Genomic DNA, 26,033 nt, shown 5'->3' with positions numbered 1-26,033 from the left:
TTCAATACCTGTTTTCAATTCTTTTGGGCATACCATATACCTAGGCATGGAGTTGCTGGATCATATGATAATTCTACATGTAGTTTTTTGAGGAACTGTCAAATCGTTTTCCATGATGGCTGCACCATTTTGCATTCCCACCAGCAGGCATGAGGGTACCAGTTACCCACATCTTCACATGGAGACCGTATTTTGAAGTTGGGTGGGGGGCTTTCTGATTCTTGGTCACTGTAGTTCGTCCATGATTAGTTTTGATTACCATCAGTGCTATCTCCCTGCATAATTCCCAGAATGGAATGTTGGCTGAAGAGCACCCATTGTGATGCTCTGGTAATGACCTTCTGAGTCCTGTTAGCTTGAAAATTCACACAAAAGCTGGAAGGAGTTTTGGAAGAAATACAGTTCAGAGCATCTTCTCTTGTCTCTGCTTGAATGCTTCCTGTGATAAGTGCTCACAGCACCATGGGGTGGACAATCCCATTGTTGGGTATTGGTCTCCTTTCCCTGGGGCAGAAATCCATTTCTTTAGAGGTGGAGTTTCCAAGAAGGCTCCCTGGAGAAGGGGAGGTCAGAACTGCACTTTGAAGGTATTGAGTTGACCAGGGAAGGAAATGTGGTGATATGTTCCCAGAAGAGGAAAAGCCAGAGGAACATTTTCCAACCTGGTCCTGTGTACCCCAATGGAAGCCTCACCAGGGGCCTTGTTGGGCAGGTTCTTTGGTGAATAACCCTGAGAGAATTTCAGTTACCCCCCACAAGCCCCCCCTTCTTCATCATCTGTCCATGTCTTCAACATCCGGTGGCATCCCTTGGCCTGCCTGTCTGAGCCCCTTCATTACTCCTTGTCTTGGGTTTTCTAGGAGACACTTTGTTATCAAATCCTCCAGGACAGGCAAGTGCAACATCTATAATTAAGTGTGTCTGTTATTAAATCCTACGCCTTAATGAAGAATTCTTGCTGAGGTGCATGGAGCGTGAGTGAGGAAGTAAAATGTCCTAGAATTCACAGAAGCTCCGAGCTGCAGGCTGGGATAGAAATGAACAAAATCCCCAGTGACTGAGCTACAGACTGTCCTCATCTAGGAACTTCTCACCGTGTCCTGATAAGCCACTTCTTGCCTCCAAGGAAGAATACTTGGGAGTTAAACTGATAAAGAAGCCAGCTCATAGTTGTCACTGTGGCTGGGGACAGGGTGATACATAGATAAACAGGTAAAATTTAAATTGTGTTTTAGTGAATATGATTGTGATTTCTTCCCCTACGAAATCTGTAAATAGCAGAGCAGGACTGTTTGAAAGCTGGTTCCCTTTTCTTTTCCATGTATTTTTTCTTCCATCTTCATCTTGTAGAGTGTAAATGATCCCAGGGCTGGGTATTTGTTGCCTAAGTAGGAAGCTAGTGCATGGCTAGAAGTTAAATAGAACATGTCATACGTGCCATCTTTGGGAGAGACAGAGTTCTATTTGGTTTTTTGTTTGTTTGCTTTTTAAAATATTTTATTTATTTATTTGACACAGAAAGTGTGTGCACAAGCAGGTGGAAGGGCAGAGGGAGAGGGAGAATGTGGGGCTTGATCCCAGGACCCCAGAATCATGACCTGAGCTGAAGGCAGATGCCTAACTGACTGAGCCACCCAGGCACCTCTAGGGTTCTATTTGATTTCATGGGCAAGCCCCTGCTATTTTTTTTTAAGATTGTATTTATTTATTCATGACAGACAGAGAGAGAGAGGCAGAGACAGGCAGAGACAGAGGGAGAGAAGCAGGCTCCATGCAGGGAACCCGACGTGGGACTTGATCCCAGGTCTCTAGGATCATACCCTGGGCTGAAGGTGGCGCCAAACCGCTGGGCCACCGGAAGCCCCTGCTATTTTAGAACCATTCCCTGACTCTAGGATTTCCCACCAGAAGGAAGACTCAGGCTGTTGCATCTTCAGGCCCAATGAGCAACCATTGACATCTGGTGGATGGCTCAGTGGGTAGCTCCCCTTGGCTTCTGGTTGTGGGAGATTCAGGGGAGGGCCAGGCGTTGGAAGGACTCTCAGGGAAACCACCTTTCCTCTGTCTTCTCTCCCTTTCCATATTCTGGTTATTATGTTCTTTTTTATTAAAGATTTTAGGGATCCCTGGGTGGCGCAGCGGTTTGGTGCCTGCCTTTGGCCCAGCGCGCGATCCTGGAGACCCGGGATCGAATCCCACGTCGGGCTCCTGGTGCATGGAGCCTGCTTCTCCCTCTGCCTATGTCTCTGCCTCTGTGTGTGTGTGTGTGTGTGTGTGTGTGTGACTATCATAAATAAATTAAAAAAAATTAAAATAAAGATTTTAGTTATTTATTCATGAGACACACAGAGAGGCAGAGACATAGGCAGAGGGAGAAGCAGCCTCCGTGCAGGAAGCCCAATGCCGGACTCGATCCTGGGACTCCAGGATCAAGCCCTGAGTCACAGGCAGATGCTCAACCACTGAGGCACCCAGGCGTCCCTCCATATTCTGGTTATTAATAATGCACTTTTCCTTTTCATTCTTGGTACTCTGGCTGTTCTTTTGGGCCAGGCCAATGTGCACTTCACTTTCTTAGATTTCCTCTCATCCTAATCACAAAATCCCTCCAGGCTGAGCTGCTTCTCAGAAAACTGGCAATTAGAGGAAGAAGCCAGTCTTTTACTAACACTTCATTTGGAGCCCCGTCATAAATAATTAACCTGAAGTTACACTCAGAAAACAAATGGATGGGGTGCAATTAGTGATGCTGTGTGGGAGCTTTCTCTCCTGGGGTTTTACCCCATTCACAAAATCCAGGAAGCGGATACTCACCTTTCCATTAGCAGGAATGAGCTGTCCGCTTTCTAACACTTAGGGAGGAAACCACAGCGAGCCACTTTTCTCAGGCACTTGAATGTGAGATTTGTGCCCAAAGCCAGCGTCTGAGGCCCAGGACAGCATTTCCTCCCACCAGCACCTCTTGGCCCCTGAAGAGGTGCCCATCACTCCCCACCCCCACCCCCAGCCCACAGTTGATTTTTTTTTTTTTCACAGTTGATTTTGATGTCCTGCCAGTTTGGTCTCATTCCTAGGGGATGACAGTGGAGGGTGCAGGGTGCATTCAGAAGGGGCTATGGTCACCCTGACTCAGATTCTGTCTTTGGCTAAAATGGTCAAGGTAAAGAGGTGGCTAGGATGGATTCTTCCTCCTTCCTTCCTCCCACCTTTCCGTCCTCCCTTCCTTTCTTTCTTTTAATTGAGATGAAATTCACATAATATAAAATTAACCATTTTGTCACAAAAGGGAAAGTGCTATGTGATTCCTCTTACACGAAGTACCTAGAGTCATCAAATTCACAGAGACAGAAAGTAGAATGGTGATTGCCAGGAGCTGGAGAAAGGGGAGGGGGAGTGAGTGTTTGATGGGGACAGAGTTTCTTTTTTTGGGGAGGGGGACAGTTTCTGTTTTGGTCTATGTTGGGGTTCTGGAGAGGGATGGGAGTGATGGTTGCACAGCAATGTGAATGTCTGATAGTCATTATCATGTTATATATATTTTACCACACACACACTACACACACACACACACACACACACACACACACACACACGGGTGGCTCAGTTGGTTAAGGAGCCAACTCTTGATTTTGGCTTACGTCATGATCTCAGGGTCCTGGGATCAAGCCCTGCATGGGGCTCCCCACTCGATGAGGAGTCTGCTTATGGATTCTCTCTCCTCCCTTTGCCCCTCCCTCTGCTCATGTGCTTGCTCTCTTTCTTTAAAATAAATAATCTTCAAATATATATATATATATATTTTTTTAATTAACCATTTTGAAGTATATAGTTCAGTAGCATTTAGTACATTTGCAATGTTAGTACAACCATCACCTCTAACTAGTTCCAGAACATTTTTATCACCCCAAGGGGAAACCTCATACCCATTAAGGAGTCATGCCCTGTTCCCTGAAGCCCCTCTCCCCAATCCCTGGCAACCACCAATTTGCTTTCTGTTTCTATGAATTTACTTATTCTAATCTTTTTTTTTTTTTTTAATTTTTATTTATTTATGATAGTCACAGAGAGAGAAAGAGAGAGAGGCAGAGACATAGGCAGAGGGAGAAGCAGGCTCCATGCACCGGAAGCCCGATGTGGGATTCGATCCCGGGTCTCCAGGATCGCGCCCTGGGCCAAAGGCAGGCGCCAAACCACTGCGCCACCCAGGGATCCCCGAATTTACTTATTCTAGATAGTTCATCTTTTGTATTTGGCTTCTTTCACAGATCACAATGATTTTTGGGGTCATTTTTGTCATAGCAGGTGTCAGCGCTATGGTGTTTGTTGCTTTTTATGACTGAATAATATTTTGTGGTATGGATCTGCCACTCATTCATTGATGGTCACAAGGGATGTTTCCACCTCTGGTTGTTATCGTGCTGCTGTGAACATGTGTGTTCGATAATTTATCTGGGCACCTCTGCTGGGAATGTTCAGCAGCTTTTTGCTCTCAGTTTCTTTTTCTCCTTGTCAAGAAGGCTTGCAGCTGGGTCAGCCAAGAAATTAAAGAGGAAATAAAAAAATACATAGAGACTAATGAAAATCAAAACACAACAGTCTAAAATCTTTGGAATGCAGCAAAAGCTGTTTTAAGAGAGAAGAGTATAGCAAATACAGACTTACCTCAAAAAACAAGAAAAATGTCAAATAAACAACCTAAACTTATATCTAAATGAGTTATAAAGGGAAGAACAAAGCCCAAAGCCAATAGAAGAAAGGAACTAATAAAGATTAGACAGAAATAAATGAAATAGAGACTGAAAAAATAAACAAACAAACCCACGATAGAACAGATGAAACCAGGAACTGGTTCCTTGAAGAAAAAAAAAAAGAAGGCTCACAGCTTGCTCATCCTCACCTGTGGTCAGGCTGGTCCTGCTCTGGCCTCCTGTAGCTTGTGGGACAAACCACCTCTTGGAGAACCTGCCAGGTGACATGTCTCAGAGGGTCACAGCATTCAGAGGCCGCCCAGCAATTAGGAAGCTGTCTCATCATGCTCCCTGGGGCGGGTGCTCCAGGACGTGGGCGGGCAGTTCTGTCTGCCATTGGTTTTCTAGAAGTGCTGCAAGGAGCAGTCATAACTTCTGAGGGCCAGATGCACTGAGAATCCATTTCACTGAGTCACCTCTCGGCAAGCTTCACCTTCAATCTCTGGATATCCTGTCTTGCCTCATTTTTAGTATTAGCAGGATGTGTAAGCATGAGGATGCTGAAATGGGATGGAGGACAGTGTAAGTGAAACCCTGTCCCAGTATGGCTCATCTAATGACCTGCTGACACCCACAAGGGTCTCAAGAACTTGTTTCCTGCTGCCTGCATACATCTGATGAGAGCATGCTTCCAGCAAGGATGATGCGCTTTTAAGCTGGGACAGTATTAAAAATAATCTGCTATAGAATTCCTTTGTTGGGCACTTCCCAGACATTTTTAATTTTTTAAAAGATATGTTTATTTTATTTGAGAGAGAGAGATCAAGGTGGAGAGGGACAAAGGGAGAGGGAGAGAGACTCTCAAGCAAGCTCCCTGCTGAGCATGGAGCCTGACACAGGGCTCCGTCTTACCACCCTGAGACCATGACCTGAGCCAAAATCAAGAGTTGGACATTTAACCAATGGAGTCACCCAAGTGCACCCCCCTGCCAACCCTTTTCAATTTATTGAGGTGAAATTCACATCACACAAAATTCATCATTTTAAAGTAAACAGTTTAGTGGCATTTGGCACATTCCCAGGGTGGTGTCTAGTGCCAAAGTACCTGCATCCCCCCACCTCAAAAGGAATCCTGTACCCATGAAACAGCCACTCCCAACCCAAACCCTTGGACCAGAATCAGGAAATTCAATCCTTGGGTCACCTGGGTGGCTCAGCAGTTGAGCATCTGCCTTCGGCTCAAGTTGTGATCCCAGAGTTCTGGGATCGAGTCCCGCATTGGGCTCCCTGCATGGAGCCTGCTTCTCCCTCTGCCTATGTATCTGCCTCTCTGTGTGTCTCTCATGAATAAATAAATAAAATCTTAAAAAAAGAAAGAAAAAAACTCAATCCTTGGTGTGAATTCAGGTGCTCAGTTGACACCTGTGCCACGTGGTAGGAGCTGAACAAAGAAATGACAGAAGACAGGAAAAGAAGGAGTCTTGGAGTGGGGGGTGGGGATGTAGGTGAGGACATCAGGCTGCATGTGGGCAACAGGCTGGGGACTGGCTATGTGAATGACAGTCCAGGAATAACCAGAATGTGTTCCCTTTTCTTTTGTATTCCCCAGGCCCAACAGTGTCTTGATAGAACAGGGGCAGCAGAGGCAGGACCATTTCTGGCCCCTCTATCCTTTCCTTACGTAGCCTCAAACAAATTAATTTGTGTCTGTAAGACTCAGCTCCCTTGTCTCTAAGGAGGGCTGAAAGTGTCTACCTGGTCAGGCAGCTGGGAGGACTCCAGGGTAGGTAGGAGGACACTTGGTACTGAGATTGCACACAGCAGGTACTTAATAGTAGCCCCATGGGGCACCTGCATAGCTCAGTGGGTAAAGTGTCTGCCTCAACTCATGTCATGATCCTAGGGTCCAGGGATCAAGCCTCACGGCAAGAACCCTGCTTGGCAGGGAGCCTGCTTCTCCCTCTCCCTCTGGTCCTCCCCCTGCTTATGTTCTCTCTCTCTGTGTTAAATAAATAAAATCTTTAAAAAATTTTAAAAAAATAGTAGTTCCTATCATATTGTTTCACTTATTCAGTGATGAAGATGTTGATGCAGTTGATGGAGGTGCTAGAGAAAAGGATGCAGAAAAGTGAAGAATGAGGGAGACTTCTGGAGAAGTCTCTGCCTCCACTGGGGAGAAGCCAAGAGACTTGAAAGCCTTTTAAGTCTTGAGGACACTCGCCCTGACTCACCTGCTGCGACAGGGTGTCTCCCTGCGAAGGTCCTGCGGTGGGGGGAGGGGATGGGTGGGTGGGAGGGCTTGCTTCTTGTTTCTTCTCCTCTTTGAACTTGGAAGCAAGGGAGGAGGGTTTGGAAGGCTGTGACTAAGCTCTCAGCCAGCTGCCCTGCAGCTTTCTGCTGAGCAAGCCGGCGCCAGAGGAGAAGGCGCCCCGGGCAGTGCATTCTGCAGCCGGACAAGAATGTGATTTCTGTGCACTGGTTTTCCAGCCCGTCTTTCACACACAGACAAATGCCGCATGCTTGAGGGCGTGTCTCTATTTCCTTGGGTAGAAGATAGTTCTTCAGTTCCCAAACAGAATCTGGAATTCGTTCTCCTTGGGAGGAAGCCACCGGGACCGCCTGAGGGTGGAGGAGACTGCCCTTCTCTGGGCATCCAGGGAAGACTCCACCTCCTCAATTGACCGAGACCACCAGATGCGGACGGTATGAGTTTCCTGGGGCGGCAGTCACAAATGATCACGGAACAGGGTGGCTTCAAAAAAACAGAAATCTATTCTCTTGCAGGTCTGGAGCCAAAAGTTGGAGAGATCAAGGTGTCTGCAGAGCCAAAGGGTGCCTCTCTCCTAGCTTTCAGTGGCTCCCAGCAAGCAGCCTTTGGCTTTCCTTAGCTGTTAGCTGCACCACCCTGTCTCTGCCTCCGTGGCCCAGAGTCATCTTTCCTCTGTGTGTGCCCTCACTCTGTCTTATAAGGACTCTGGTCCCTGGATTGAGGGCCCACCTACTCCAGTATGATCTCATCTTAACGAATTGCATCTGCAAAGACCCTACTTCCAAATTTGGTCACATTCTGTGATTCCAGATGGACATGACTTTGGGGATGGGGGGCATGCTGTTCACCTCAGTACACAAACAGAAACTCCAAATGGCAGCCATGATCCAAAATTCCAAACACACAAGCCTGATACATAGAAACACGGATTCAAAGCCAGACTACCTACACTCCACTCTTTCTCCTCTTTTAAGCACTACTGCCTTCTGTAGGAATTTGTAAGGTTAAAACTTCCACAGCTCCCTTGTGCCCCTCCCCAGGCAACACTAGCCTGCCCCCAGGTAACCACTGTGCAGTTGGCATCCTCCGGGGAGCAGTTAGAGGTGCAGGGGTTCATTGGGGACAGTGTAGTGAGGGATCTTCATGTGTTCATTGCTAGCATATAGAAATACAGTTGATTTTTATGTCGATTCAGTTACTTTACTGAATTCACTTAGAAGTTCTAGGAGATATTTTTATAGATTCCTTGGGATTTTCTATGTAGATAATCCTGTTGTCTATAAACAGAAACACTTTAAGTTTTTTCCTTTGTCATCTGTCGGCCTTTAATATCTTTTCTTGCTTTATTGTGTGGGCTAGAACTTCCAGTGCTATGTTGAGTGACAGTGGTGAGAGTGGGATCCTGGCTTTGTTCCCAATCTAAGGGGAAAAACACCAGTCTTTCAAAACTAAGTGTTCTGTCAGCTGTAGGTTTTTTTTTTTTTTATAGAGTTTTATTTTTTATTTTATTTTATTTTATTTTTTTTAATTTTTTTATTTTTTTTAAATTTTTATTTATTTTTGATAGTCACACAGAGAGAGAGAGAGAGGCAGAGACATAGGCAGAAGGAGAAGCAGGCTCCATGCACCGGGAGCCCGACGTGGGATTCGATCCCGGGTCTCCAGGATCGCGCCCTGGGCCAAAGGCAGGCGCCAAACCGCTGCGCCACCCAGGGATCCCTATTTTTTATTTTATTTTAATTTTTTTTAAACCATGCAGGGAGCCCGATGTGGGACTCGATCCTGGGTCTCCAGGATCAGGCCCTGGGGTGAAGGCGGCGCTAAACCGCTGAGCCATCTGGGCTGCCCCTTTATTTTATTTTTTAAAATATTTTACCTATTTATTTGCGAGTGAGAGAGAGTGAGCGAGTACACGGGAGCAGAGCAGGGGGAGAGAGAAGAGAGACTTCCCAATGAGGAGGGAGCCCAAAACAGGGCTCAATCCCAGGACCCTGAGATCATGACCTGAGCCAAAAGTAGACGCTCATGTGACTGATCCACTGAGGTGCCCCTGTAGAGTTTTTAAAAAATCAAATTGAAAAAGTCCCTCTTTATGCCTAGTATCTGAGCATTTTTTATCATGAATGGGTGTTTAATTTTGACAAATGTTTTTTTTTCTGCATCTATTGATATGATCATATGATTTTTCTTCTTAATATATAGATTACATTGATTGATTTGTGACTGCTCAACCAGCCTTGCATCCCTGGAATAGACCCCATCCAACCCTGGCATGTATATATATATATTTCTTCCATTCTTCTGCAAGCCCACCCATTGATTTAAAAGCTTTTATTGGTTATTTCTTTTCCATTCTAAAATTTCTATTTGGTTCTTCTTTATACCTTCCATTCCTTCATATATTCCATTCTATTTTTGTGTTTATATCACCTGTGTTCATAATTGCTCATTGAACATTTTCTACTGACTGCTTCAAAATCTAATTCAGGTAACTCTAACATCTCTGTCATCTTGGTATGGGCATCTATCAATTGCCTTTTTTCACTGCACCCAGGATTTTCTGGTTCTTGGTGTCATGAGTGATTTCCAACTCTATCCTGGATTTTTTGGTATTGTTATGCAGTCTTAGATAAATATTCTGTTTATGCTTGCTTCCTTTGACACCTCCAGCTAAGGAAGCGGGGTACGTATGCCTCCTCTTTACTACCAGGTGGGGGTGAAAATCCAGGTTCTCCACTTGGTGTCTGTGAATATTCTGGGTTGGGGTAAAGGGTACCTTATTACCGCTGAATGGAGATGCAATTTTAGCATCCCCCCCACCTCTGCTGAAACTACCTTGGTTGGGGGGTGGGGAGGGGCTAGGTCTTCATTATTGCTCCCCACATGGCCTCCAATGATACTCAGGGACCAGATGGCCTCGTCACTGCTGGTGGTCAGAGTCCTGACTCTTCCCTAGACTTTCTCCGACATCATCCTAGTAGAGAGAGATGGGGCCTCATTACTGCCTGGCTGGGATGAAGGTATAGGTTTTCCACTTGGCCTTCTCTGATATAATTCTGGGAGGGGGCATTGGCTTGGGACACCTCCTTTCAGCTTGAGGAGGGTGGAGGTCTAGGCTCCCCACTCAGACTTTTGCTGACATTGGTGGGGATGGGGCTGGCTAGAGTGCAGCCTTATTGTCTAAAAGGTTGTTTGCCTTGCCAAGCTGCACTTTTCCTGACCTTTTGGCTAGAGAGAGCAGGCTTTTGTTAGGTTTCTTTCTTTCTTTCTTTCCCTTTTCTTTTCTTTTTTTTTTTAATTTTTATTTATTTATGATAGTCACAGAGAGAGAGAGAGAGGCAGAGACACAAGCAGAGGGAAAAGCAGGCTCCATGCACCGGGAGCCTGATGTGGGATTCGATCCCGGGTCTCCAGGATCGAGCCCTGGGCCAAAGGCAGGCACCAAACCGCTGCACCACCCAGGGATCCCCCTTTTCTTTCTTTTCTTTTCTTTTCTTTTCTTTTCTTTTCTTTTCTTTTCTTTTCTTTTCTTTTCTTTTCTTTTCTTTTCTTCTCTTTTCTCTTTTTTCTCTTCTTCTCTTCTCTTCTCTTCTCTTCTCTTCTCTTCTCTTCTCTTCTTTCTTTTCTCTCTTCTGCACCAGTTGGTGTTTCTAGATTTCTGACTTCTCCAGCATCAAGTCTGAGATCTCTGAGGCAAAAAGAAAACCCAAGGAACTCACCATCATGTCATTCCTTGGGTCCCAAGGTGCCTAGTCCTCTTCTCCTTTCAGAGTCTTCTTTGGTTCATATACAATGTCCATGGACTTGTACTTGGCAGGAAGGACAGGGAAAATGACTTCTATTCCATCTTTCTGGAATCAGAAGTCTGTCTAAACCACATTATTTTTTTACAATGAAAGTGATCAGGATGTTTGGAATCTGCCCTGTAGGTTGATGGAGACAGATTGAACTTTGTATCATTGGGTGCCATGATTGGAAGACATACAACCATTTCATGTTTTTATTCCAGTGAATTAGGGTCCTCAATAATGAGTTTGCCTATTTGAAACCTTAGTAACAGGGACACCAGGGTGGCTCAGCAGTTGAGCGTCTGCCTTTGGCTCCTGGTGCGATCCTAGAGTCCTGGGATTAGTCCCACATCAGGCTTCTTGCATGGAGCCTGCTTCTCCCTCTGCCTATGTCTCTGCCTCTTTCTCTCCCTCTGTCTCTCATGAATAAATAAATAAAATCTTAAAAAAAAAAAAAGAAACAAGTTATGGAACAAAGTGACATCAGAAGAGGGTCACAGAGTCCCCAGATTCCTCTATGCATCTGAGTTCGTCAGAAGACTGTTCAGATATAAAGTGTGGGACAATTCATAAGCAGAGGGCATGGAGCGTGGCAAGGGACATTCGAGAAGGCAGACATGGGGCGAAAAGACGGCAGCTAGAGGGTGGCAGTGACAGTGGGAGTCCTTACTGAGATTCACCTTTGCCTCTCCATTTTGTCAGATGGATTCTGCTTGGCTTGTGCAGAGTGAGTGGGGAAACTATGCTTCTGTGCCCAAAGGTGATGAACATTGGTTGACACTTGTTGTGCACCATGCACTGCCTATGGTACCATCAAGTTATAGCTCCCAGAACAACTGTATGGTGCAGGGTTGGTGGTGGTCACATTTCAGATGCAGAAACTAGGGCGTAGAGAGGTAAAGCAACTTTCTCAAGGTCACACAGACAAGAAATGGAAGTGCCTGGGCTGTCTGACTTTAGACACTGCATTATACAGTTACTAGAGGTAGTGTGCTGTGACACATCATGGCTGGGACCTAATGACCTTACTGGGTTTATGTGGCTTCTTCACAAAGGCAATGGATGACCAGAACTCATGGCCCTATAAGTCAAAGTGCAGAATCCCATTTGTTTGTGCACGGTTATGCCCTCTGGGTCACACAGCACTCAGTGATGGGTGTTGTTTGTCACTTAGCTGCTGGCTAAGAGCTCACTTTCTATTCAGAGGACCATGATCAAGGACAGATGTTCTATGTCTTTATGTTTGTCATTTTCACCCTTTTCCCTTTTAATTGCTTGTCCGTTAGTACACTCTGCACCCCACGATGGTTTTTCTGATGACTTTAAGCTGCACACTGCAGACTCTGACCAACTTATGAAGGGGACCTTTTTAAATTGTTTTCAGTAGGTCAGGGATGTACTATAAAAATGAAAAGCTAGATAAAAAAAAATCCAGTTTTTTATTACTATAGAAGACACCCTGTGTATAATAACTCTTTATATTGATGTCACCTTGAATGAGTATAATGCCTTTCTTCCCAAAGACAAATAGCTTGAACCGGTGGCCAAATTTTTTTCCCCCAGTTTACCATGAACACCAAATTTGATTGCCTTTTCAAGCAGAAATGCAAGTAACTAATCAGTCTAAACTAATTTACAATTTAAGAATCAATTGTGTGGATTCCAGGCAAGAGGACAGGATCAGGGTAGACTGCTTTAAAACCTGGGAAGAGAAGCGGAAGCTGTGGAGGACATGATGTCTGGGCTTTTGAAAATTTAATGAGGATGTGACTTGACACTTAGACCCCTGTTGTTTGCCTGGGCCGAGTGGAGAATGCTAATCTGCACAAGATCATCTCCTTTCCAATGAGATTCTTCAATGATGTTTCTTTCTGAGATGAAATTAGAGTTCAGAAAATATTATTTTCCTTTCGTGACCATGAGCTGACAGTGAGCTAGCCCTGTGTGCACCTTGCCTTCCCTGGACTGGACCAGACCCCTGAGCAGATGCAATGGATTAGTGAGGTTCCCATCTGCTGATGGTCACTGCTGTCACTGCTTTTCTTGACCACTATCAGAGGAGATGGGAACAGCTCTGTGCAGGGGCTGAAAGCAGCCATAGTTCAGGCGGCTTGGGCAGCCTCTTTCTGGCTGAGCAGAACACCGGTCTTGGCAGGGTTTTGGCTCCTGTGACTTTAGAGCCAGGAAAGGATGCTTCTATCCAATTTCACAGACTTTCATTTGGAGGATGGAGATGAATGTACAAAGGAGGAGTCCTCTGACCTTTCTGGAATGTGCACATTCTTGATTTCTTAAAACTATTTCTGCAATGGTCAGAGGGCTGATAAATGGGTTTCAACATGTTTTCAAAATGTCTTCTGGTTTTGATGGCTCTCTGTTCATTCAGCAGCAGTAACAAATGTTGCTTCCTCCCTTTCTCCAACATGGCAAGGCCCTGTAGTGGATGCTAGAGATGGAATAAATACAGACTAGAATCTCGGTTTGAAGGAGTTTCAAGGCTCAGAGCCAATCCACAGGAAACAGCAAACACTTTGAGAAAGGCTGGAAACAGGGTAGGACATCACAAGCCAATTACAAAATTATTTGTGTAATTATTTGCTTAACAGCTCTAATCCTGCTAGGCCTTAAGTCCCCTGAGAACAGGGACTGACTTGCTCTTTTTCATCATCATATTCCCAGCACCTGGGACAGTGCCTGGAATACAGCAGGTGCCTAAATATTTATTGTCTGAGTGATTGCAACGGGGTCTTAACACTTGTTATCTTGGAACAAGGTCTACCACACAAATTGTCTTTCTTACAAATCCACTTATAAAACTTTCAACTTCTGAGTAAACCACACATATGCTGGCCATATACTGAATGCCTATCTTAGTGGGTAAATAGGATACCTAATATTCTTATATGTAGGGGCAACTTGCATGTGAGCAGATTAGATAAATGCTATCTTGGTGGGATTGGGATTTAAGAGATCCTGGAGAACAGCCCTCTTCCCCTCCCCATCAAATTTTCCCATTAGATAGTAATTTCTTTGAGTAGTGAAGGTTTTGAAGTCTTCTGATTCCTCCCTTCAAGAACAAAATGACACCCTACGCCTGTATTCCCCCAACATTTTTGCAGGCTTTGTCAAAATGGAGGCCAGGGCTCAGCCGTGGTGATAATACAACATTCTGCTTGCAGATAACTGGGCCATGCTTTACTCTGATGGGAATTGTCTTAGATGGACATCAGAGAGCAATTTTCAGGTTTATACTTTGAGAGAAGCACCTTGGATCACACATTAAGAAGCATAAAGAATTAGTAATTTGACATTTAAAGGCTTTTCTAATTGATAGTATCTTTGAGTTCAAAGCTCGACATATCACATTATCAAGTTCAATATGTGCTGTCATTTTTCTTGGTAACCATGAGGTTATCTTCAAGATAACCAAGCAGACAGGGACAAGATGGGGAAGCCACATCTCTAGGCTGGTCAAATCTACAACTCATGACACCCAGACCCCTTTTCTGTTGCTTATTTGTTATGTAAGCTGCCAAATATCTTCTTTGCTCCCAGAAGTGTGCCCTGTCACTCTGAAGCACAGGAAGGATGGCTGTGTTTAATTCTTGAGGTTATTAGTAGATTGTGGACTCTGGAATCATCCCACAACCTTGAACAAAAAGGTAAAAACTGTCCACTTGGATAAATGACAGCGGAAGGATCCTTGCACTAAACAGGCCATTTGCAAATATAAAACAGTTGCTGGAAAATTATATTAGAGATGAATTACCTCCTCCATTACAGCGTTTTCTTTTCTTTAATGCAATTTAGTTCAGGCGAGATGAACAGAAAGGCTGGGGAGGGGCCCCATTCAGCTCTTGGGGGGAGACCCTGGAAGCCAGACGCCCAGTGAGGAAGGAAATGCAGAGATCTGGGGCAGGGCAGGCCAAGGCCTTGTGTCCACGAGGCCTGCGCTTAGGACCCTGGCTGCGCCCACGGGAAATTGAATTCAGAGCTCCTTCGGCGTCCTAAATCCAGGGCAGCTGGCAGCTCTCCAAAGGAGACTGGAGAGACACTGCGAGAGCATCCGAGGCCAGCCGACCCGACCAGCCCCTGCAGAGCCCGCTGAGGTGGGTCCCCAGGTGTGCGGCTCTGGGGTTGGAGACCAGCCTGACACTTGGTTAATTTCAAAGTACGCTCCCCACCGGCAAAGCAGCGCCTCCAGGATCCATCAGGAAGCTGAGAGCCTGGAATTACTCGGAAATGCCCTGGGGCCGAAGCGGCAAGGCCCGACTTTTGAAGGCGTGCGTTTCTCGAGCTTTTTCTCCTGAGCGCACGTGCGAGGAGGACCCGCGGCGCCGGGTGTCCGCAGAAGTGGCATCCGGCGCCCAGGACCCCGCAGGCGTCTGCAGTCCCCGCGGGGGCGGGGGGCGGGGAGCGGGGGCGGGGGGCGGGGCAGGGGTCGCCGCGCCCCCCGCCCCCCACCGCCCCCCACCGCCCCCCACCGCCCCCAGGGCTTACGCTCAGCCCCACCCGGCCCGCGCGGAGCGGTCCGGGCGGGGCCGGGCGCGTTCCCGCGGGCGGGGCCGCGCGCCCCAGGCCCCGCCCACCGCAGCTGGGGGCGGGGCCTGCGCGTCACGTGACGGCGCGCCGAGCGGCGAGCGCCCCGCCCGGCAGGAGGAGGCCCGGGCCGCGACCCGGCGCGCTCGCTGCTGGAGCCGCCCGGCCGCTCGCGCGCTCCGCACCCGCGGCGCCCACCGCCCGCGGCCCCGGGCTCGCCGGCAGCGGGAGCGGCCTCAACATGGACGAAGACGGCGGCGGCGGCGGGGGCGAGGGCGGCGGCGGTGAGTGTCGGAGGTGTGGCCGGCCCGGCTGGCGGCCTGGGGCGGGGGGTCGCGGCTCGCGGGGGAGCCGGGCGGGAGCGGGGCGGCCCGGCCGGGGCCCGGGGTCGGAGGTCCGGGCAGCGCCCGTGCCTGCTGGCGACCATCCGGGCCCGCGGCGCGCCGGCTCGGGGCACAGGGGAGGGGACCGGCGGGGTCGCTGCCGAGCCGGAGCGGGGGTCCGAGGCGAGGCCGGGGTCGCCTGCGGCCGGGGTGGCCCCGGGCTGGGGGCTCAGAGGAGGTCTTGGGGGGTCGCCCTCCGGGGGCGGGGGTACCTTGGGGGCGACCTTCCCCGCCTCTCGCCGCCAAGGGCGTCCACGCCCTCCGGAGCCTGACCGCAGGAGGCTGACCCCCTTGGCGTCTTTTCTCAGGTGGTGGGAAAGGGGGGGTATCCCCGGGAAATGGGAAGGGGAAAGTTTCCAATTGGGGATCCTCCAGGTTCAAGAGGGACGGGTGGGGCGACAGGGTTGGAAGCCGTGCCAGTGCACCGGGCTTTGGGTCAGAAGTGGTCAGTGAGGAGGCTTCAACGAAGAGGGGGCACCCAGAGCACACGCATTTTACGAAATAAGGAACGTTATACAGGGTCAGCCAAGAAAATAAGTCGGAGCAGCCGAGGGTCGGAGTCGGGAGGGGCAGCCGGCGCTGAGGCAAGACCGAAAACCGTCAGGCTGTGTGCCTGACGTTCGGTTACCCCTTGCAGGAGGATTTGCATTCGTTGTAGATTACTTTGTGGCATGCAAATTACTGTTGTGTCATGCTGCGAATTATGTCTGCACAGCAGCCTTACGCGTGTGTATGGAGGGGGTCGTTGGTTTGGAAAGTGCAGGGTTAATACCCCTATCTTACAGGGACACCCGAAGTTGAGGTTTTACTCTACTGTGCTGAAAACCTCCTTTATGCTGACCGACCGAATCTTCAGAACCCCTTGTAATGAGGGAGCGTTTTGGGGGGAAAAAAAAAAAATCTTAATTACAGGCTGCTGGAGCAGCTGCCTGTAAGAATCAGCGGTATCGAACGCTTTCAGGTTGAAGTGGTTGATCAAGGTGCCTTCTGGACTGTAAGTGCTGCCCAGGGGGAAAGGTTTGGTGCCCCAAGAAGCGATGCGGCTGCGATGGTGGGAATTTGGCACCCTCGGTGGCATTTGGCAAATTCAGTTCTCACAGTTAAAGCTAGGGGTAGCACTGTGGCACCGAGTGGGTGTGTTGTTTATGAAAGAAAGTGCTGTGGAAAGAAGGAGCCCAGTTGCAAGCCCTCCTACAGCCAGGCTGTCTGTCTGAAGACTCTAAGCAAAGGATTCTCGTAGATACCCTGCTTCCTGCCTGTCAGGATTTGGTAACAACAGGCATGTAGCAGTTTTTCCTTCTTAGAAAATAAACGGCCACAATACTTAAACGTTTGACATTGCTGGCTTGGCGATTTTGTTTGGAAGGCGTTTCCTACTCTGTGAATACAGAAATGAAGCCAGCTTGAAGGTAAAAGGCAGATGTAAAGATTAGAAAAGGAAGTCAGTGTGGCCCTGCAGTTTATAGATCTTGAGTGTTGTAACAAAGGATGTTATTAAGTATCAAAAGTTTTAAAACTTACTTGCAAGGTTGCTTTCCCAGGAGAGAGATTCAGAAAAAAAAATAAAAAATAAAAAATCTTGTACCCAAAGATGTGCATTATGCTATTTGTAATGGTAGAAAATTGGGAAAGGCAATGCCTAATAGGAGAAAGGTGAGCCAAATTATGGGGGGGGGGGGGAGGGCTTATCGATAAAATGTTCCAACCATTAAAAATAAGTAGTTGCTTTATATATTGTGGTTGAAACCATGTAAAATCTGGTGATATTAGGGATATTTTGTTTTATTTGTCTATTTTCCAAGTTTCTGAAATGATGTGTATTACTTTCAAATTTGAATAAAAAAAAACTTATAAAACATCCTGTGTTAGGAAAGGGATGTGATTGTTTTTAATCTCCCTCACTAGAACAGTCAACAATGAGCAGTTCTTTGCTAAAATACCCGGCAGCATGGTAGGTGCTCAAAGACAACTTTTATCGATGAGGTGTTTTTTTTTTTTTTTTTTTTTTTTTTTCATTCATCTTCCTTGTAGAAGACACTTGAAAATAAATTTGGCAATCTTAGAAGTATATTTTTGGATAAGTGAGAGCCTTAGAGTTTTGAAATAAGTCATTATAAAGTGATTATTGTATACATTTGATGTGCCTATATTTAACTATTTTTGGAGATCTTTTTTTTTAATGTATAGTTTTTTTATTTTTTTATTTTTATTTATTTATGATAGTCACAGAGAGAGAGAGAGAGAGAGAGGCAGAGACTTAGGCAGAGGGAGAAGCAGGCTCCATGCACCGGGAGCCTGACGTGGGATTCGATCCTGGGTCTCCAGGATCCCGCCCTGGGCCAAAGGCAGGCGCCAAACCGCTGCGCCACCCAGGGATCCCTATTTTTGGAGATCTTGAAGTTAACATATACCTCTTTAAAATTCTTTATAGTTATTACTGCCATTTAGATTTTTTTAAAAAAAGTCTTTGCTTTAAAACCTCACTTTTTTTTTTTTTTTAAACTTTTATTTATTTATGATAGTCACACAGGGAGAGAGAGAGAGAGGCAGAGACACAGGCAGAGGGAGAAGCAGGCTCCGTGCACCGGGAGCCTGACGTGGGATTCGATCCTGGGTCTCCAGGATCACGCCCTGGGCCAAAGGCAGGCGCCAAACCGCTGCGCCACCCAGGGATCCCAAACCTCACATTTTTGAAAATAAAGTCCAGCCCTTTGAAAGAGAATAATTTCAGTTGCCAGTCAACAAAAACTATATTTTTACAGTATAGGACAGAACTTTGGACTGTACATGGGGAAGTGAGCTGCAGCTTGTTTACAAGATAGGGTAAATAATCTATTCAAAGGGTAGTTACACAGGCACGGAAGATCACTTAGCCCTTTTTTGCTTCTGTGTGAGTGGGGTTAAAAGACTTCCAAAATGAATTATTTTTATAATTTAAATTTTTGTCCAGGGTATTATTTTGTTCTTTCAATGCAAGATAAGGGGAGAGGATGGTGATGTGAATGGTAGGAAGGCAGTTCTGAGGAGGAACAAGATTACAAGAACACATTGTTACTTATAATGTGTGCAGAGTGTAGTTAAGGTATTTTTAATTCCTTTGGGGCTTTGTTGCCTCTCAATTTTCTAGAACAGTTCTTGAGCTTTGTCTCTGCTTGGCAGGTGACTGGCTAGTTTGGCTCATTGCCACCATCTTAATGCTCAGTTTGGGAATCTGCCTGCTTGATGCTCCCGAGTGGACCATCTGTGGCAGATGAAGTGAATGACTCTACCGGTTTTCCTCTCCCCGCCTCCCAAACGGTGTAGATGAGGATTAAGCGTGTGCTTCACATGAAAAGGTGCTCAGCTTCACGCGTAATGAAATAAATACAAATTAAGACCAGGTTGAGAGCCCACCTTTCACCTGTCAGACAAGCAGGGACCCCCCACGTTTGAAACCATCTGTTGGCTGTAGGAGGGTAAATTAGTTACAGCGCCAGCCTGTATCCTGTTGGCTCAGATCCATCACCTGCCCTTCCCTGGCTGGCCGGCCAAGGGACTCACCCCTGCAGGCAACATTTCCCAGACCTTTGAGTCAGCTGGCTTGGTGCTGGGTTTGGGCGATGGGGGGTGGGGGAGATTGATGGCTGGAAGAGGGAGGAAATAGGGTTCTCTCCTCCTCTTGTTCTGCCTCAGACCGTCTCTGGTAGTTGCCTTGTCTCCTGTGGTTCCAGCTCCTGCCCATTGACTGAGTCCTCTGAGCTTTAGAAACATCTCCTCCATTTGACCCTCCAACTTAGAAATGGTAGCAGCTTCTTGCTCTTGCTGGTCTCTGGGTTCTCTTACCATTTCCTGTTTGACTTCTCAGCTTTTCCATCATGTGTGTAACCAACTCCTTGTATGAAATATCCTCCATTTCAGCTCCTTAGAGGGCCTTCTGTTTCTCTGGGTGGATCCTGATGGATACAGCGGCATTGGGCAGCAGCAGCTTTTTAAAACAATTGCGCGTGTGTAAATCCTTTGAGCCAGCGATAACAGCTCTCGGAATTTAATCTGCAGGTGTATTTGTGCATGTTGGAGATACTATAGGTACATAATTATTCACTGCTTTGTGTGTGATAGTAAAAGAGAACCCAAGTGTCCACCTTCAGGAGCCTCATCAAATGCTTCTTATACCCAGATGGTGAATGAAGTTGTAGAAAGGAATGAGCAAGCACTTCATGATTTTTTTTTTTTAAGAGAGAGGGAGAGAGTCCACACGCACACTCTAGAGAGCATGTAGGGAAGGGGTGAGGCAGCAGAGGGGGAGAGAGAATCTTAAGCAGGCTCCTTGCCCAGCATGGAGCCCAATGCGGGAACCTGCGGAGCTTTATCTCATGACCCTGAGATCATGACCTGAGCTGAAATCAAGAGTCAGATGCTTACCCAACTGCGCTACCCAGGTGCCCTGAGAGTATTTTTTATATATTAAAGCATAACAGTTTAGGGGCACCTGAGTGGCTCAGTAGGTTAAGCATCCAACTTTGGCTCAGGTGGTGATCCCAGGCCTGAGATCATGAGCCTCAGTTTGGGCTCTCTGCTCAGCAAGAGCCTCCTTCTCCCTCTGCCCCTCCCCCTATGAGCACATGCACACTTGCTCTCTCAAATAAATGAATAAAATCTTTAAAAAAAATGTAGAAAATTATAAAATAGGTTACCTGTATTTTCAATCTTTGCACAGGAAATCACTGTTTTCTTGAATGTTTAGGAGCACCTAGGTGGCTAGTCAGTTGGGCAGCTAACTCTTCTGCTCGGGTCATGATACCAGGGTCCTGGGATCCAGCCCTGTGTGGGGTCCTGAGGGGAGTCTGCTTCAGGATTCTCTCTCCTTCTGCTCCTCTCATAAGTAAATCTTTTTTAAAAATGTGACACGATCGGTGTTTTTAGAGCATATTCTCTTCTCAAACATTGATTCAACAAATATTGATAACAGCCCTACTAAATGCCAGGTCCTGTGCTTTTAGCACAAGGGTGAGTAGCCATGAAAAAGGGAGATGAATTTCCTGCATTCCCAGAGCTTTTGTTGAGATTGGAGATGGACAGGAAATGTAAACAGACACATAAAATAATGGCAGATTATGCTGAGCGTGTTAAAGAACATCACCTGGGGTCGAGGGGTGGGGGTGGGGGTGTAGAGAGGCAGGGGAAGCCTGTACCCAGGGGAAGCCTTTAGGAAGAAATGCTCTGTCAGGTGTCACCTAAAGGGAGAGTGGGCCAGGGTGTGGGCTGGAGGCAGCAGTTTCAGTAGGTAAGGAATTCACATTTTGTTCTAAGCATGTGAAGACGATGAAGGATTTTAAACAGGGCAATGGCATATGACTTATGTTTCAATAATTTTAGCCAGTGTTTACATAACGCTCTCTGTGTTGGGCCTTGTTCCGCGTGCTTTACGTATCTTAACTTACCCTGTTGTTAGCCTGTTAGACACTTAACGTCACCATTTGCAGGTATCAGAGGCATAGGGAAGCTAAACGACTTTTGTCACATGTTACAGCTAGTCAGGGGTGGGGCAGGGATTCGAGTCCAGGTATTCTGGCTCCAGAGGCCACATTCTTTGCCATTGCACCCCCTGCCTTTCTAAGAAGAGTGATCCTGGCCACTGAGTGGAGGGTGGATCCCAGGAGGGGAGGAAGGATGTGGGGACCTCACTGCTGAAGTGGGAGCATGGCAGGTGTTCATGTGAGAGTCACAGGGCCTTGGGGGATTGGGCAGCTGAGGCAGCAGTGAAGGGAAAGAGATATATGATCTATGTAAAGACACAGAAAACAGGGGATCCCTGGGTAGCTCAGCGGTTTGGCGCCTGCCTTTGGCCCAGGGCGCGATCCTGGAGTCCCGGGATCAAGTCCCACGTCAGGCTCCCAGCATGGAGCCTGCTTCTCCCTCCTCCTGTGTCTCTGCCTCTCTCTCTGTCTCTCTATCATGAATAAATAAATTAAAAAAATAAAAATAAAAAATACACACCTTGAGGGTGTCACTTAAAAAAAAAAACAACACAGAAAACAGTGAAACACTCATGTTCCCATTGCTCAGAGTTAAGAGAATACTGCCAGTGTTACATTGTTTTAGGTCTTTTGTAAAAAAACAAAAACAAAAACAAAAACAAAAAACAATTCAAGCATTACAGGTAAGCCTCAATCTCTGCATACGGCAACATTGTTCTTGCTCTGGCCAAAATTTTGGGGCCATCTTTTGTTTCTTTTGCCTTAGCCGCCTGATGTTTTCCCTGCATAGTGGCCAGAACGATCCCTTTAGAGCAGATCATGTCACCCCCCTCTCTGAGTCTGCACTATTCTCAGCCTAGAACTTTCTCTGTATCTGTACTGTGGCCCCCAGGACCTGTCAGTGAGGTTCTGTATGCTCTAGTCCGGGGGCCTGCCAGCTTTCTGTAAGAGAGCCGGGTAGTAAATATTTTTGGCTTTGTATGCCACATACTGTTACAATTTTTTAAAAATAGCCCTTTAAAAACTTAAAAAATATTTTTACTATATTTCATGACCTAGAACACAGTACATAGTAGGCCTTCAGTGAATGTATGTTAACAGATGTCAAATAAAGTTAAGGTCACTTGTTGAATGATTCCTGGTCCGACTCACCTGCTCCTTAGGGTATTTCCTAAGGGCGGATGTGAGTTTGCTTGGGTCCCTTGGTATGGTTTTCATACTTTAACATATATGCGTGTGCCTGTAGATGAGGTAAAGGTCTCAGTTTGTTTAAAATTATAAAAATGGCATCATCCTATTTGGAATGTTCTGCAGCTTGCATTTGAGATTATCTATGTTACCATTTGGAGACCCTATTTATTTCACAGAATTGCTGTAACATTTTATGTATCTTGTCCCACGTTGGACTTTTTTTCTTCTTCTTCTTCTTTTTTTTTTTTTTTTAAGATCTCATTTATCCATTCATGACAGACACAGAGAGAAGGCAGAGACATAGGCAGAGGGAAAAACAGGCTCCCCGCAGGTGCAGGGCTCGATTTCGGAATTCCAGGATCACCCCCTTACTGAAGGTAGACGCTCAACCGCTGAACCACCCAGGCATCCACTCTGTTGGACTTCTCTGTAAATTTTACGTTGCTGTTACAAACCATACCCAGGGGAACTCCTGGACTTGTCTGCTTCTACAGACGTTGGGGCGCTTTTCTAGACGGCAGCTTCAGAACTGCACATGCGAGTGTAGGCATGCTCTTGGTTTCCTTACCTGCTCACAGACTGTTTTCTCACTGGGGACGAGCTCCTCAGCTCTGGGCATGTATCAGACTTCCAAGCGTTGGCCTGTCTCCTGAGGAAGAAACGATGCGTTGCTTCACCAGTGATGTGTTTTGGAGAATCAGATGGATATGCCGACATCTGGGAGGCCAGAGGTGCAGGAATCAGAGAGGACTTGCCGCCCGGTTCTGGCTCATGTGACAAGGTGGTGATGCTGGTGCTGCTGCCTGAGAATAGAAGGTCGGAGGAGGTGGGGATAGGAGAAAGCCATTTGGAGAATTCTTATGTGTTTTTTTTTTTTTTTTGTCAAAAATGTCATTACTTTGCTCTCACTTCTGAAGGACAGTTTCACTGGGTCTACGGTTGTAGGTTATCAAGTTAATTTCTTGCAATGTTTTGACCCGTCATTTCAATGCCTCTGGCTTCCATGGATTCTGTTGACAAGTCAGCTGTATCTGTCTTGTCCTTTTGAAGGTAATGTCTTCTCCCTCATCACCCCCTCCTCGCCTGCTTAGGCTGCTTTTAAGATTCTTCTTTTTGCCTTTCATTTTGAGCTGTTACTGTGATGTGTCCAGATGTGGTTTCCTTGAATCTGTCCTTGTTGGGATTGGTGGTGGTGGTTCTGCTTTTCGGTGATGCCGTGACAAGACTTAATCTTATGTTGGAGTTGGAGAATTGGTGCTCATTATCTCTTCATTCGATCCTTTGGCTGCATTCCCCATCTCTCCTTCTGGGACTCCACCTTGTCATCATGTTCTGTGTGTCTCTCAGACTCTTCATCCTCGTTATCTGTTCAATGCTTCCCTCTGAATATTTCCTTTTGACCCATATTCCTGCGAAGTAATCCTTTCTTCGTCTCCAGCCTGCAATGAAACCCATCTCTGGAGTTTTAAATTTCAGTTACTGCTGCCTTTTGCTTTCTTGATTTTTTTTTTTTAAAGATTTTATTTATTTGAGAGATAGCAAGCACGAGTGTGGGGGGCCGCAAGGAAGAGGGAGAAGCAGACTCCCCACAGAGCAGGGAGCCTGATGTGGGGCTCGATCTCAGGATCCCCAAGACCATGACCTGTGCCAAAGGCAGAAGCTTTAGGGGCTGACCCACCCAGGTGCCCCCAACTTTCTTGATTCTTTTTTTAGATTCCAATTTTCTGCTGAAATTTTTTTGTCATGTAAACTAATTTCCTTGTTCTATTTTTTTTTTAAAGATTTTATTTATTTTTGAGAGACAGAGGCAGAGAGATAGGCAGATGGAGAAGCAGGCTTCCCATGGGGAGCCCAACGCGGAACTGGATCCCAGGACTCTGGGATCACGCCCTGGCCCACCCAGGTGTCCCAATTTCCTTGTTCTGTTAATCATAGTTATTTTAAAGTCCATGTCTGATAATGTCAGTATTTGGATAGCCCATGAGTTTATTCTGTTGTCTATTCTGCCCTAGGTTTTCAGTCATGTGCTCCTGACTCTAGACATACCTGTTAATTAACTTGTAGACAATGAGTATAAAAAATTGTGGAGGTAATTTGAGACTCGGGCAGTTTTCCTCAAGGGAGGCTTCTGGCAGGCAGAAGTAGGGAAACACCACTTTAGAACTGTGAGCATAGGTCTGCTTCTGGTTTACCCCCATCCTGGTGTAGTTGTCTGGTGGTCCTCTCTGAAAGCCTGGGGTGTTTACTAAGCTCCTTCTATCTGTCAGCCCCTGAGCTCTTCCCTGGTCCCCTGAGTCTGCTGGAGGCTTTGCCGGCCTGCTCAGATTCTCCACCACTTGTTTCTGCTTAGCTTTTTGGCCTCTCGGCTTCTGCAGTGAATTGGCAAATGTCTCAAAGAGAAAAGTGGTTCAGGTTTTGGGCTCACTTCTCTGCACTTGTCTCTGGGATCCTGGCCTCCTGAGTCCACACTGCATTGGTAGATCCCCGATACCTTCACACAGTTGCTTCTTATGATTTGTCAACTCTTTTAGTTGTTCTTGGCAGACGGGTTGGTCTGTAACAAACTAGTCAGCTTTTACGAGAAGCATCATCTTAGGATTTTTAAAAGTGGATTTGTAAGTGAAACATCCCAGTGGAGATGGTAGAAGGGCAGGCGGCTGTGAGAGTTGGAGGCTTAGAAGACCTGATTGGGTGGGAGATATGTGTTGGAAATGCTTTCATTCATTTCAGTTCATGGGACTGGATGAATGAGATCACTTAGGGAAGCAAGTTGAGAGGAAGGGGAAAGTCCCAGGGCTGGGGACAGCCCCATAAAGCAGACTGGGAAAGGGGAGCCAGTGATGTCGGGGGCTTCTCAGAGGTTGTACAGAAGTTAAGGGAGGAGCCGTGTTTTGGAAGAGAGGGTGCCCTGATTGTGCTTGAGAGGTGCACTGGACAGAGAAGTGTCTACTGGCCTGGGGGAAAGGCAGGGAGCAGGCTTAGGAGGGACCGCGAAAGATGTTTGCCTGCTTTAGGAAAAGCAGGCACCACGCCCTTGGGTGGAAGTTTGCCCCAGGATGAGAGTGGCAGGAAAGCCACAGGGGTGGGGCTTGGCCAGGGAAGGATTTTGTGTGTTTTGCCTTGAAACGCTTCTTAGGTAAATCATTTAGGTAGAGGACCAACAGTAATTCCTACTGGGTGACTTAGTACAGTGTTACTGTTGGCCTGGCCACGCTCTTAGCATGAATAACTTTGGGAGAGATGGATTCGTTTTAAAAAGTTATTAGCAGATCCTTTAGGAAGCAGGTTTATCAGTCTGCGAGAAGATGGCCTATTGAAATGTAGGAGGTGAAAATATAGGTGTCCAAGTAGCTGAAAAGCTGCTTAAAATAGAATCACTTTTGGAGTGGTGGGAGAATAGTAAATCATTTAAATAAGAATAGAAGATACATGGCTCTTCATCCTGATTTTTGAAATTAAACTTACCGACATCCTATAGTCAGCTCCCCAGTTAACACGAAAGAATAGACATCAGATTCTGCAGGGTTTTATAAATTTGTCTGAAGACAATTCTGCAAGCATTTATTTGGGATACGTAGAGTATTATTTAAATACTATATTCACCTGAGTCAGTTTAGTTGTCTAAGAAGATTTGGTAATTTGCTTTCTCAGAGCAAATTTACTCTTTCAGCTGACTTAGTTTTCAATAACTCACCAGGAGCATTATTCAAATAGTAGAA

The 26,033-nt window shown here is 46.6% G+C and overlaps 1 protein-coding gene across 2 annotated transcripts in view; it reads left to right on the top strand.

Moving 5' to 3' along the window:
• The first annotated feature begins 401 nt into the window (after window positions 1-401).
• Window positions 402-26,033, top strand: part of CYTH3 (cytohesin 3) — a 105,412-nt gene continuing 79,780 nt past the window's right edge. Inside the window, exons 1-3 of one of the 2 annotated variants that reach the window (XM_038539484.1) lie at window positions 402-1,212; window positions 6,763-6,948; window positions 7,176-7,391. Coding sequence is in view for 1 of the 2 variants with exons in the window: in XM_038539483.1 (XP_038395411.1) it covers window positions 15,526-15,568 (43 nt within the window). In the remaining variant the exon portion in view is untranslated. Of the gene's footprint in view, window positions 1,213-6,762; window positions 6,949-7,175; window positions 7,392-15,477; window positions 15,569-26,033 lie in introns of those variants that run through there. The other variant, XM_038539483.1, reaches the window with a different exon arrangement.

Source organism: Canis lupus, chromosome 6 (genome assembly GCF_011100685.1).
Source record: "Canis lupus familiaris isolate Mischka breed German Shepherd chromosome 6, alternate assembly UU_Cfam_GSD_1.0, whole genome shotgun sequence".
Taxonomy (NCBI): Eukaryota; Metazoa; Chordata; class Mammalia; order Carnivora; family Canidae; genus Canis; species Canis lupus.
This window is presented reverse-complemented; position numbering and strand designations above follow the sequence as displayed.